Here is a 14,428-nt window from a genome sequence, read left to right on the forward strand (position 1 = left end):
TTGAAACATGTGATTGGGGAGAATTTATGGCCCGTATATGTAACCGGAATCAAAACATGAGAAATTGAATTGATGAGGAATTGAAATGAGTAGGAGTTAGAATCGGATTCATGTTGAAGTCGTTTAATTAAATATTTTGGAATCAAAATAAAAAATAGTATTGAATTCATATAAGTTGCTTACTAATTCACCTGAATCGGAATGAAAATTAGTGTGACTACTATAATGCCCTTCTTCAAAAAATTAAATTTTGTATACAAATTTATGAGAAAATCTCTGCAAATCTCATCATTCCCTAACTGTGCTTTTTACCAGAGCCACGATTCGCTTTTCTTCCTCAGGGAGACCCGTGATATCAATAATGCCCTTATTCAAACCCAGTTGAATAGAACACTCCTCTCTCCCTGCAATTATTCGTATCATTTATCCCTGCCCTCACCTCCATCTTCCCCATCACCCTACCCCATAGGCGCCACCTCTTCTCCTTGCAGAGTATTTCATAATGTTTTGGGTTTTTGAGTGGTTGCTTCCCTGCATTTGTGGGTTTGGGTTTGGGTCTGGTTTGAATTGTTTATTTTCAGGGTTTTGGTGATTGATTTTTGAATCCGGTTTCGGGATACGTGGATGGGGTTCTTGAGCTGGTGGGTTGGGTAGTGGAGGTTGCACGAGGGTGAGCTAGTGTGTTGGATAGTGAAGGTCGCACGGGGAGATGGAACTGGAATGTGAGGTGTGCCGCATGAAGGAATAGTGTGTAGGGAGCAATGGGGAGCGGTAAGTTGAGTGACAAACTTGAAAGTTTAAAAATAATCAGAGGGCATAATAGGCAGGAAAAATGCATTCCCGTTACCTCACTCTCTTGGAACTCGAATACCACATCTATGTAGGGAGTTCAATTCCTCCAATTTAGGGAGTTGGAATACCTCTTTCGTATGGGCCCCACCACACTTTTGATTCCTCCAAAATTAGTAAACGGTTCAATACTCCGTAATCGAAATTCAGCTCATTATTTTGATTTCGATTACGGGTATATAAACACGCTATTAGGGTTTGAGGAATTAGGGATTGGATGAATTGTGAATAAGAGAATTGGGTAGTGGATTGACGAAGAGTCTTGGGAATGCCTAGGCAAATGCAGGCGCACCTCGACCACGTCTAGGTAAGTTTAAGCCTTCTACCAAGCAAAGGTGGTTCCACCACTGCCCCGCCTCCAAAGTTGCCTAGGCGCGTTTTCTAAAACATTGTTGTGCACAAACAAATTTTAAAGATCTCACCCTACAAACATTAGTGCATTCTATACACTGATACGCATTTCATGGAAATCTCACCCTAAGCTATCACCAGAGACTTTTATTTTGCTTCACAACTTTGGTGAAACTGATAAATAAAAGAGCTTATTTAGGTTAGGCCGCTGCTGCTGCAGAAGTCATGAACTGAGTAGGCACGCTGCAGGGTGACAATAAAGGGAAAGACAGAGATGGCAGTTTTTTCAGCATGAGACAAACGAGGAGCAATATCTTTTGAAAATAATTGAGTTCCAACCAAACGGTCCCTGACCAATTAAGCTTGCTGAGGGGAATCCCAATGGATTTGTTTGCCCTGCCTGTAACCAACAACCCCTAAAAGAAAAATTACCTTCTCCTTTTTTCTTTCAAATTTCCAACGAGATAGAGACAGAGAGATATAGACACAGAATGAGACTGGGACAGAGTTTGTTAACCTAATTAGTACCTATATTAATCCATGCTTTTGCAGCCAATTAAATAAAGGAGATTGTCATTGCGTGTTGAATATAATTAACATGATCCGATGACTTAATTAATCAGTTGGTTTTATAATTAGTTCCATAGCCCTGATGCAGTAATTGCAAATAACATTGCTTGTTAGTCATGGGTAGTGATAACTTGTATCTTTACAAAGTGATTTTCGCACTTCCCGCATTCTTTCATTTTTTTCTTTCTAGCTGCATGGTTGAATAAACCGGAGGATTAATAGACTAATATAGCTTGTACAAGGGAAAAGCGCATAAAGAGAAGCTGAAGACGTGCAAATAAGAGTGAAAATTAAATCACTACGCTATCTTTTTTTCAGAATCCCATGATTATCCTGGATTCATGATACGAACTGCAAAGTAAAACTTTCCATTCATATAATTACACAAAAGTTCCCATGATCATCTGATTTTCCCATCATGCACTATGAAAGAGGTACAAAGAGAGCTGCAGCCTGCTTAAGCATCCCAAAGCGGCAAAGTCTCTTTCCTTCGTATCACTTTCTTAGATTGAGAGAGACTACGTAGTGCGGTAGTGGTAATTAACTCCCAAAATTGAAAGGGTTGAATTCTAAGTTTCCAACATTAACACAATCTAATGTCAAAGATTTTTAACGCTCAAAATTATAGCGGACCTGAACTTAGTCAAATAAGTTAGTATGCTTCTAACTCCACACGGAAATTCAGATCTTGCTCTCGTAGTTTACATAAAGAAGAAATTATAACAATGATCCATTAATTTTAACCTAACCAGAGTAATCGTTTTTTAATTAAAAATTCATGATCATTGGTCGCTTAACTCATTAAAACGTTCAACTATAGTTATTTTCGTCAACTCCATTAGAACTTACGTCAACATGAGCTGGTTTTTTATTTTGAAGAATACGAAAAAAAATTCAAACTTGAAAGACCATGAGCTTCTTTCTAATAAGTAATAAAGCATAACACCTATACATAAAAACCCACAATCCCACATTCTTAATTAGCTCCAAAATTTGAAAGAGAGAGAGAGAGAGAGAGAGAGATACATGGGAGAAAAACCCAACCTCCAAATTTTCATAACTCAATCACAAAATTAAGCAGAATATGGATTAATCGAGCCTAATTAATTAAGCTAAACTCTAAGCAAATAAATGCTAAGCTCAGGACCCCCAGAGCCATCAGGGTTCATCATGTAAAATGCCTCAGAGTCCTTGGACCCCGCAACCCTCTCAAACTTAGCTCTCATGTACATGAGCTCCCCCTCCGCCCCAACGCCGTCGTCACTCGCCGGCAGAACTCCCGCCCCCATTGAAATCGCCTCCAGAGCTTTCAACACCTTCCACTCCTCACCGCCGCACTCCCGCTTCATAGCAAACCCGCATTTCTTCCCGTTGCAGTAAGTCCTCCACAGCGGCTCCTCCAGTAACTTAAAACCCTTCTTCTCCGCTTTCTTCTCCGTCTCCAGCGCTATCCGCACCAACCCAGATGCCATTTCTCGCACCAGAACGCTCGTCGGCGTCGCCAGCTCGATCAGGAAGGCGGGCGCCGACTTGGGCTCGTCTTGAAATGCCAGGTGGACGTGTCCACGGCGGTAGCCGAACAGAGTGCCCATCACTCTGCGGCCGAGTACGGGGCGGTGGGAGCGGTGGCTCTTTCCAAACACCGTGAGAGCCGAGCGGAGCTTGGAGACCGACATTAAAGAGTGTTTCTTTGGTGGGATTACTGCAGTTTCTGCCGGGGCGACTGGGATTCTGAGCTCCTCGTGATTTTCTTTCTCCGATGATTCTTCCGAGAAATGCAAGTGGCTGAAGTTTAAGATTTCCTGGTCGTCGTCCTCCTCGTCCTCAGATTTCTTTTTCCAGTGGAAGTACCTCCTGGAGAAAGAGAGTGATGAGTCGTGAAGGGTCTTTGCTGCCATGATTGTCCTCATCTGGGAAGTTTTGGAAGAGAGTAGTGAAACAGAGGAACACTAATAAATTTGGTTGGTTTGACTCAGAGGGAGTGATGGGAGAGAAGAGGAGAGTAAAAACGATGGAAGATTGTGATTGTGTTGTGTGTGATTTTATTGTTTGCTTGTAACACTGTCTGTCATGATATGTGGCTAACTTTAGAGAATCCTGACAAAAAGAAGGTGAGCAGTCCCCACCTAACTGTAACTAAAAGGAAATATGAGAGAGAGAGAGAGAGAGAAAGAGAGAGAAGAATAGGTTAAAGGTGAAATTGGGGAGGGATGGAAATGGACAATTAATGGAGAGATGATTGATATAATTTGATGGTAGAAGCAGAGTAGACAAAGCCTTGTGCTAACTCTTTGTCATGTGAAGCGTTCATTTTTGCTCACTACTTGAGAATATGAGAGAGAGGAATAGGTGTAAAGTGAAATTATAGAGGGATGGAAAGAGGAGGTAGGTTATTTGCCCTCTCACTTTTCGTGCCCTCCTGTTTTGTATGGTTACAGTTAAGTTATGTCAACCTTTTATATTACTATTCTGTTGACGTGGCTTAACCGTGACCACACAAACAGGAGAACACGGGAAGTGGGAGGGTAGATAATCTGTCTCCATGGAAAGATGATTGATATAATGTTTTGCGCCTCTATATTTATTATAGTTGAATTAGTTTAAATTTTGATATTTTTATCTGTTTATTACACAGATTTTGAAATTTAGACATATCTAACAATAATAAATAGAATATTTCTGTCATGGAAGGCAAGGGGTGGACAATTGATGGAAAAATGATTGATATAATTTGATGGTGGAAGCAGAGGAGACAATGCCCAAATTCTTTGTCATGGGAATATGCATTTTCGCTCACCACTCGAGAATATGAGAGAGAGAGAGAGAGAGAGAGAGAGAGAGATGAATAGGTGAAAAGTGAATTTGGAGAGGGATGGAAAGATGATTGAGATATAATTTGATGGTGGAAGCAGAGGAGACAATGCCTTGTGCTATTTCTTTGTCATGTGAAGAGTGTATTTTTGCTCACTACTCTCAAGTGGTGATAATACTGTCATATTTATTACAGTTGGATTAGTTCAAATTTTGAAAATTTTGACTATCCACTACACAGATCCCGAAATTTAGACTTATCTAACAATGATAAATAAGGTAATAAACATTAGCATCACTTGAAAGTGGTGAGCAAAAATATATCTGTCATGTGAAGGCAATGGGTGTACAAAGAACACTACTTGGTTGCTTATATATAAGGTCCTCTTTTACGGAGGATTAGTTTGGTGTGTCATGTGTGCATCCTCTTAGAACATTTTCCCGAATCGGAAACAAGGGAAACCTTGATAAATCGGGGGGAAGCAGGGCCTGCAGTTTCCACTAATCCAGTCGCTTCCCAGAAGTAAACTAGTATGTCTAAATCCCCCCCCCCACCCCCCCACCCCCCCCCCAAGTCGTCTCCTTACTGTAGCAGTTAGATGAAATCAAATTAAATTAAGATGTGAAATTTGAGATTATGTGTGATATATGGATTTTGTGAGTGTGATTGTTATAAAATATTGTTGAATCAAGCTCAAGCAGTCTAAAGCCCTTATTTGACAATCAAATTGCACAATTCACTAGGGCTAAGGAATCATTACATGTTGCATATAAATTTCAATCCATCACGTATATAAAGTAAATTGTTATATGAAAAAATAAAAAGGTTTCTACACATGTATTAAATTGTTAATTGTCTAAAATGCCTACATGCATGCATAAAATAGAGTGCATTTAACGTATCATCTCATTAATTATCATTAAATTAAATCAAAATTCATCTAATAATAATAAATCAGATTAGAGAGCAAAAATTATTCCCATGAAATAAGGGGTGTGTGACTGTGTGGTATGGTGTAGACATGGAATGGGAATGACTGACTATTGCATTGGAAACAGTTAAGGCCACACCACCGTACTGGCCATTTAGTCCTTTCATGCCCCCACCACGCGTAACAATGCACCAACACACGTACCCAGGAGCCACCATTAGCCCTGTAATGTTTTGTGTTCCAATTTGTTATCTTCTGTTTTCCCTTGTTTTTTATGTTTGCATCTGAATATCTGTTAATTTCTCTCTCTGGTTCAATAGAATGACTGGTCTGTGAGTTGCAGACATTGTTCACAAACAGTAGTTTTATGAGATTATTCTGGCTATCTTTAAGTTTTGGATTATCTGTTACCTTGCAGTGATTCTCAAATTTGAATGAAAGAGAGAGAGACCAAAACTTTTTTTCAAAAGTAGTTACCTTATATGTACTTTTTGTAGACAAATCATCAAATTGTGTATAAATTCTTTGGATTTTCGCTATGTCAAACTGTCATTATAGTTAATCATAAATAATTGTTTATGCGTAAGGAACAATAAGATCATATTCCAGGCCTTGTTAAAACTTAATAGAAGACCACATTTGAGTGCCTCTCTAGCAGTCCATTTTTTCTGGGCCAAGAAGACTTACATGGACATTTCAGTTTCTACTTGGCCATTATCGTGTGGTTCATCAGTGCCAAAACTAAACCTAAAATGTGATATGTGAAATATAGGTCTAAAAATCGTCTCCAACTATTAATATTGGTCAACGAGTGTCTACTGGTTCACACTAGAGCACTAGGCCTAATTATCCAATCATGATGGCTAATAACATTGAGCCGATAAACTTCTTTCTGCCAAAGGATGTGCTAGATTGGCTACGTATCACCATCATTAACAACTACTTAATTAGGTTGAATAATTTTAATAGGCCAGATCCCTAGGTAAGAGGCCAATCCTTAGAATTTTGTCACACACCATGATCTGCGTATGCTCTACATGTGAAGTTGGACCATCTATTATTTAGGTCAAAACTGGTTGAATTCTGGGGCAGCTTTTCTAAAAGTCCACTAATCCACAGAGAAATGTTATAATAGGATTCCTAACTTGTAATATGGACCGACCAGATATAATCACGGATCAACTAACAAGGACCCGCACCAACAACTTGAAGTGAAACAATAACAGATTTAGATATAACAACTTACAAACATATTATTTTTGTTACGAGCTAACATCATCATGCTATTAGCATAATCTATGTGCATTATATGTTTAATAGTACAATATGGATGTCCTAACAATATGTGCTTATAAAGTATACACATTTTCTGCTACATTGAGAAAGATGACGCTAGAAGAACCCAAAATAGTAATCTAGTTAACCAACTAAAAACAAACTTCATCACAATCCACAATATAAGACTAAGGACTTGTTTGAAACTGATAATTCGAATATCAAAAGCACTTATGGGAAGAAGCACATGTTATGTGCTTACTTATAAAATCACTTTAAATATTTTTGTTGGAGAAGCATATGAGAGATCTTCAAACAATTTTCTATGTGATTTTTAGCAAAGCATATGCGAGGTTTTGGGGGAAACAAGAAACTCGCAATGTCAGAAGTTGTAATTGTTAAGGTGAGTAAACAGCGGAGCTTGATAATGGACGAACGCGAGCCAACCGGTGTGCATTGCACATAAAGGACGAACGACAACATGGCTGTAGAGCCTCCGTAAACTAATATATAGTCTCCCCCTTAACGGACAATCTAGAGTAACCAGGCTACGTGCGGCAATGGCCTCCATAATGAATCCTTACCTAATATAAAAATATTCAACATAAACCTGTAATCATCCAGAACTTCGATAACCTTATACTCGTTCGTAGGAGGACTGAAACCACAAAGATATGCAGAGCTTAATTGCCAGTGTACTACAAAGTTCGATACACTCTCTAGTGCTAGGATTAAATATAAAACCCTGCACATAATTGACGCAGACCAAGCCGTTGATACTTTGCTCCCTTGAGAAAGACGTAGTATGTGGAGTAATGTCTGGAAGTTGGGTGACAGGTACTGAATCCGTACTTTGTTCAACTATTTCTGCGGAGGAGTACCACCCCTGCCAATAATTATGGAATAGGTGGTTTGTAGTATTATTGTTGTTGTGATAGTTCTGGTGAGCGTTCACAAAGGAAGGGTTGCGGATGAGGGAGAACCAAGACTTGCATACGCACTGGCCGGCACTGGCTTGTCAACTTCCATGTACATATGTACTTCTTACAAAAAGGCAATTGGGACAAGAAGAGACGGAGGGAGCGCAGTCGGAAAAAAAATTGACAAGCAGAAGCTAAGAAAACAAAACGCATGCTGAGCGGTGATACATAGCGGTGCACTGCTGCTAGGTTTTGACCTAAATCCATATTAGTTTTTTATTTGACCTTTGATTTTGGGCGCTAGGAAAAGGAAAAAATGGTTTTACTTGCCAAAGAGGAGGACAGGAGTCCTCTAAATTCGAGTAGGATATGGGGATGGTGGGTTGGGCTACAAAAGGCCTAAGGCCCTATGAAAAAAGGAAACAAAACAGACGCGATCAATAAAGAACAGGAAATAAAACAGCATGCACGAGGAGTTGGTCAGAAAAATAAAAAATAAGACCAAAAATGTTTTTTGAAATGCCTTATGAGAAGATGTTTGTATACATCACTTACTAAATTATGTGGTATTACCGTATTAAGATATGTGAGTATCATATAGCTAGAGCTTTTTTTTATACATTCAAGTTAAAATTTCTCTCAACGAGGCAAAATAGTTTGAAATCTTGTTTTGTATGAAAAAATCATGGACCAAAATTGGTCTCAAAACATAATATCTCTAACATTTAAACTCACTATATGTTTGTTTGCAGGTGACAAATTCCATCAAGTCCTGAGGTCATTAGTTTTGCGTATGATTGCATCACTGCTTCATGCCATGCACGCCCGTGCGTTTTGGAAGAAGGCAAACCTAACTAAATATGGCGGGCACAATCGCAAATACTACGGTTGGATAACCACATCTATTTTTATCCGAATCAAATTCTCTTTAAAATATATGTAAGTACTTTCGAGAAGGGACTTGGTTGACTCCGTACTGTTGCAATTCTTTGATATATATGTCAGGATTGAGGGACACATTTTGACGTATATTTTGATACATGTTTTTGTAAGGTTCATTCTGTAATGAATGTCAATAATTTAATCGTTTATCTTTTATACGTCTTACCTTAAAGACTATGTCTACAAAAATATAGACAGTTCATATTTTTGTAGGGCTCATTTTGTAATGTATTTCAGCGATTTAATCGTTTATCTTTTACGTCTTACCTCAAAGACCATGTCTACAAAAATATAGACGGTTGAGATTTTTTTAGGGCTCATTTTGTAATGTATTTCAATGATTTAATCGTTTATCTTTTACGTCTTACCTCAAAAATCATGTTTAAAAAATATAGACGGTTTAGATCGTTGAAATATATTACGAAATAGATCTTACAAAATGACTGTCAAATGTGCATCAAAAGTATGTACCGAAATGTTGAACGTTCGTGTGTCATGACATCATCTAATTCCAAATTTGCTAATTATTTTATCATTTACCATACTATTTTAAGAAACCAATATGAGAAAGCATTTTTATTGAGGTAATCGAATAAGCAGAACTACCATTCGTTCTCATGCATGAAAAGGATTAAATCCAGAATCCACTGCATTCTGGAAAGGGCGAAAGAGTGGTTTGGGGAGATTGTCCCACTCGTACCAATCCCAACCATCGCACATGTTCGGCTCGACATTTCTCAGGCTCTTGATCGGGACTTGCCAACACTGCTCGCACATAAATCCCTATGCAGTGGTACGGCTTGCCTTTGTCTTCGAATATGTTGTTTATGACATTCAGCAGCTCTATCTTCTCAATGTCCAACCCAGTTCTTCCGTCACTTCTCTTGCTGCACACTCCTCAAAGCTCTTGCCTACGCAAACACAAAAATACAAATATTTAAACGGGTATACATGCAATAGAGAGTTGGTCAGTAATTAACCTGTTAATTTTATGTGTTTAAATAGCATATAACTATTTACGGAAAAACTAAGATAAAGAAAATAAGTACATATGCAATTATTGTGTGTTTACCGAATTCGAGGTGGCCACCAGGGGGGGAAAAGGTGGAGTCGCCAAGAGAGGAACGGCGGCGCTCCAACATCACCTTCTTCCCTTTCAACAAACACACCACCACTGCCACTTTCGGCACGGGACGCTGTATTGTTCCGTTAACCATGTTTTGATATCAAACTTAGTATATATGTGTTATAGTTTTGCGGTGGATGTGGCATGACTGCCAACTCATATATATAGATGATGGAGTAGTGCTCAGGCTCAAGCCACTCTCTCTGGCCAGCTTAGAAGTCGAATTTTGAAAATGGACTTTCTTGGTCAGAACACCGTTATGGTTTGTATTATTATTTTCTATCTCGGCAATGACCTTTTGAATCTTTGATCGTTTCAGATTGTATTTAATTTGTGTATAAGATAACCCTTAAAAAAAGGCAATGATATTTGTGTAGTAGATCCATGCAGTAACTGACGTAAGACGTAGATATTATATAGGTACTCCATCTTAGAGTATTGTGCTTATCGGGAAAAAAAAAAAAATACTTGCATGTATATATGAGAGAAACTTTAATAGAGTTGTCAACACATCATTAATATTATATTAGGTTCAGTTTGGCATAAGATGAGATTAAAATACATTACATTTATATATACTAGCATTTGCCTACATACTTTGTATATATGAACACATTTTTTTTTAGAAAATGAGAAGGAGAGAGGGAGATGGGGAGAGAGAGAGAGAGAGAGAGAAAACGTGGGAGAGTGTGAGGTTTTTATTTTTTGTCTTTATTTTTTTATTTTAAATATTATAGATATTTTAATGAGAACTTTAACGAAAAGTATCTGGTACTATTCACTTTAACGAAAAACCACATTTTTACATTAAAAAGTCAATCCTGGTACTATTCACTTTACCTTTTATTTTGTCCTTATCATTAAAACTCAAAGTTTTCAAGCCATTTTCATTAGTTTTCCTTATTTTAATATCATCTATATGTGAGGTTTCAATAAAAAACAGTAAAATTCGAACCTGTAAAATTACATTAGTGCCCATTATTTTAGAGTTTAATTAATTAATAGAGATAAACACAAAATTCGATATAAATATTAACATATATCTTTCAGTCGGTTAAGTTAATGAGACTAAAATACAAAAAGCTGTATGCATTTAGGAAAAATACTAGTAACGTTGTCGGTGTGACCTTTTCCAAGTTTTCTGGGCGGCCACCGGTATCGTCTCAGACATCGATAGACATATAATGGTTGACGCTGAAGTGTGACAAAAAATGACCGGTCCAGCGCCGATTGGGGTCTAATTGAAGACTCGAAGTATCACTTAATACTACAATATAGTGATATTTTTTATAATTTGTAAGTGAAATGTCTTAGATTCGATTCTCGTCAAGGACGAATTTGAACCACATTATTATTAGTCCATTATAAGGCTAAGCCTATCCATTTTCTTTTAATATAAATAATATCATTTGTTAAAAAAAAAAATTGCAAACTCGAAGTATGAGATAATCCTCTCTTGCATTTTGGGTCGAAGACTCGAAGTATGAGATAATCCTCTCTTGCATGTTGTAATGCTTTAATGAGTCGAGCTAGAAATCACATCATATAATTGAGACAATGAATACTTGGCTGGAAACTAACTAGTTCCATCTGAGCTAGATCAGAGGCAGCGTTGAGAGGAAGCGAAAGATGTAATTACATAGGGTTCCTATAAAAAATTTGGTATCTTATATTTATATGTAATAATGTTATATATTACAAAAAATTACTCTTCTTATAAGTGTAAATTTTTTTCCTTCTAAGTATAAAAATTTAGAATTGCACAATGATATATTAGGAGTGTCAATAATAACACATTAAAAAACGATTTTCTTTTCAATTTTATTATATAATAATGCTATATATTTAAAGCTAGAGTTTTTAAAAGCTTTTTTTTCTTATTTGGTTGCTTAAGATTAAACTGCTTTTAATTATTTAGTGAAGATTATGTTTGCAACTATTTTTACTTATTATTTAATGACAATTGTAAACTTACAATCAGTGAATCTTAAAGTTTGTTTTGAGTTAAGTTATTAATTTCTAGTAACAACATACTGCCTTACTTTTTTTTTAAGAAAAAACTATCTTAAAAATGGGCCATTTTATAAATTTCGCGCCCTAATCACATAAATGTAACTGCAAAATTTAACATTACAAACACGTCATGTTTTAAGTTCATTACTAAAAAATTGATTTTCGAACATCATTTTCTTCGTTTTGCACACTGTGTTCTCTGTCGACAACTACAAGGCTAATAACCTTAGCTATTGTTGTCGCATGATGGCTTTCATCGTAGGAGTTCCTAAATAAAGTCAAAATTATTGTGGCATTAAATTTGGTTGGCCACATTTTATCCAACTTCAACTTTCTCGAAGCCTTTACGTTATTCAACTCTTTCGAAAGTGTTGAAAATTTCATAAATGCTAGTTGCTCATCTCATAAATTCATAATAAGGACATATCACCCTTTGCACTTTCACACACATGCGCGCGCACATAAGAATTTGTTTTCACATCAAATCAATTTGTTTTTTGGCATGATTTTTCAGTTCTGCGAGATATGAACGTGTATTGATCAGTTAAACCATCCAATAATTAAAGTTTAGATGTGAACGTGTATTTTTAAGGGGTTACGGGTTAGCTCTTGAACATGTGTAAAAAAAATAGCCATTATCAAGTTAGGGACAACTTGCATTCATCATATGGTGTACCATCTTATTCATTCCTTGCGATTAACATTTTTTTACAACGTAAATTTTATAATCAAAATAATGTATTTTCTTGATTATTATTTAAAAATCTTCTCTATGAAAATTCATTTAAACTCGAGATTGTTTGGTCATCTATATGTATCAAATAAATGGATAACATTCATAAATTTGTTGCTTGATACTAACATCGTTGATTTGTTTAGGTAACTCAACGATATCCGATTTGATTAAAATTTTATAGAAATAATCATTAAATAAGGATTAAGAAAATATACTATTTCGATTTTGAAATTTTTATAATTAACGTACATTGGTTTCAAGGGTCAAGACACCTTAAGAAGTGAATGCAAATATTTTTCTAAAATTAATGAAGATTGAGAAAATACATATATGGTTACGATCATGAAATTTGTCTCAATTTTTCCTAATCATCATCGGATTTTTCCAAAGCCCCATAGCCAATTACGATTTTCTTCTAAGTAAAAGCATACCTTCGAGAATCCATCTATTCAAAAAACCAATAGCAACAAACTGTCTATATTATCATATACCAAAAGAAAAAAAAACTTTAACAGACAACACTAATTCGGAGCAGAACACTCTCTAGCATCTTTATTTACGTAGATTGATTAATTGGTTCTTTTTTATTTTTTGTTAACATATTCAATCCGCCCTGGACTAATTAGATCATGGACGGAAAGGATTAAATCCGGTCTGCACCGCCTTCTCCAAAGGCCAAAAGAGTGGCGTAGGGAGATTATCCCACTCATACCAATCCCAACCATCACACATGTTTGGCTCCATATTACGAGGTTCTTGATCTTCATCTGCTAACACTGCTCTGGTGACAATCGCCACGTAGTGGCACGGCTTCGCTTCCTCTAGGAACACATGGTTTGTGACCGTCAGCAATTCTATATTTTTAATGTCCAAGTCAGTTTCTTCCTTCAGCTCTCTTGCTGCACACTCCTCAAAGCTCTCACCTGCACAAACACAAAATACAAATTGAATATCCCACATTGAAGCAATAGGTTTTGAAAAATAAACGAATTTTACATCGAACAATTGACAGAATAAAGTACAATATATAATAATAGTTCATTTCTAATACTAATGAGATGTCTTTTGTTACAAAATTATCAAACTTCTCGTGTTGTGAAATTGGTAAGATACAAATATTTGTGATACAATATCTGTATTAGTGTTGTGCAGGTATTCAAATGAAAGAGTGATTTACCGAACTCGAGGTGACCACTGGGGAGGGAAAACTTGGAGTCACCAATGGAGGAACGACGGCGTCCTAAGAGCACCTTCTTCCCTTTCAACAGGCACACCACAACCACCACTCTCGGCGCCGCAATCCCGTTTTGCATGTTTTGTGTTTGCTCAACCATGCTTTTTGTGTCTTTGTTTGCACTGGATGTCGTAGCCTAACCGCCTCTCCTTCTATATATAGTGGACTGCTCAGTGAGTCAGTCAATCCTGAAGATGAAAACTTGGTCCAAAACTTCATGACTGATTATTGTAGTACTATGTTGTTTACAACATTTTTTGCCCGTGTGAACTGACTAAATGTGAATGCTAACCAATACTTACGTACGGTTTCTAATTTTTCTTGGATAGCTCTTGGACAAGTGTCACAAGAATAAGCTGATATCAAGTTAGGGACAGACGGATCTCTTTCACCTAATCATTCTCATTAAACAATTCAAGCCTTTAAAATTTGATTCAACGGCTAAAGTTATTATAACTTTTAAAATGGGTCTGTATTTTTAACCGTTAGATCAAATTTCAAGAGTCAAAATTATTTTATGAGAAAAATTAGGTGGAAGAAATCCGAAAATGATCATTTTCCGTTAAGGACAACTTGCATCCAACACATGGGTGTGCCATCTTACTCAGCCTTTGCAACTAACATATTTTAATCATTTAAATCTCATAATACACGGTTCCGACAAGGGCG

The 14,428-nt window shown here is 36.8% G+C and overlaps 2 protein-coding genes across 2 annotated transcripts; both read right to left on the minus strand.

Annotated features, from left to right (window-relative positions):
* Positions 1-2,795: 2,795 nt before the first annotated feature.
* LOC103451695 (protein MIZU-KUSSEI 1-like) lies at positions 2,796-4,016 on the minus strand. Its single transcript, XM_070811172.1, has one exon. It carries the CDS (start codon positions 3,678-3,680, stop codon positions 2,883-2,885), a length of 798 nt encoding a protein of 265 aa, XP_070667273.1. The 5' UTR covers positions 3,681-4,016; the 3' UTR covers positions 2,796-2,882.
* An 8,941-nt stretch (positions 4,017-12,957) lies between these two features.
* Positions 12,958-13,958, minus strand: LOC103451694 (geranyl diphosphate phosphohydrolase-like). Its single transcript, XM_008391108.4, has 2 exons — positions 13,703-13,958; positions 12,958-13,448 (listed from the first exon to the last, which is right to left on the minus strand). The coding sequence occupies exons 1-2, from the start codon at positions 13,857-13,859 to the stop codon at positions 13,153-13,155; spliced, it is 453 nt and encodes a 150-aa protein (XP_008389330.3). The 5' UTR covers positions 13,860-13,958; the 3' UTR covers positions 12,958-13,152.
* Positions 13,959-14,428: the final 470 nt, after the last annotated feature.

Source organism: Malus domestica, chromosome 13 (assembly GCF_042453785.1).
Source record: "Malus domestica chromosome 13, GDT2T_hap1".
NCBI lineage: Eukaryota > Viridiplantae > Streptophyta > Magnoliopsida > Rosales > Rosaceae > Malus > Malus domestica.

Coding starts and splice junctions, on each gene's coding strand:
- LOC103451695 (XM_070811172.1), bottom strand. CDS start 3,680: ATGAGGACAATCATGGCAGCAAAGACCCTTCACGACTCATCACTCTCT.
- LOC103451694 (XM_008391108.4), bottom strand. CDS start 13,859: ATGGTTGAGCAAACACAAAACATGCAAAACGGGATTGCGGCGCCGAGA. Junction 13,449..13,702: donor CAGTGGTCACCTCGAGTTCG/GTAAATCACTCT, acceptor GTGTTTGTGCAG/GTGAGAGCTTTGAGGAGTGT.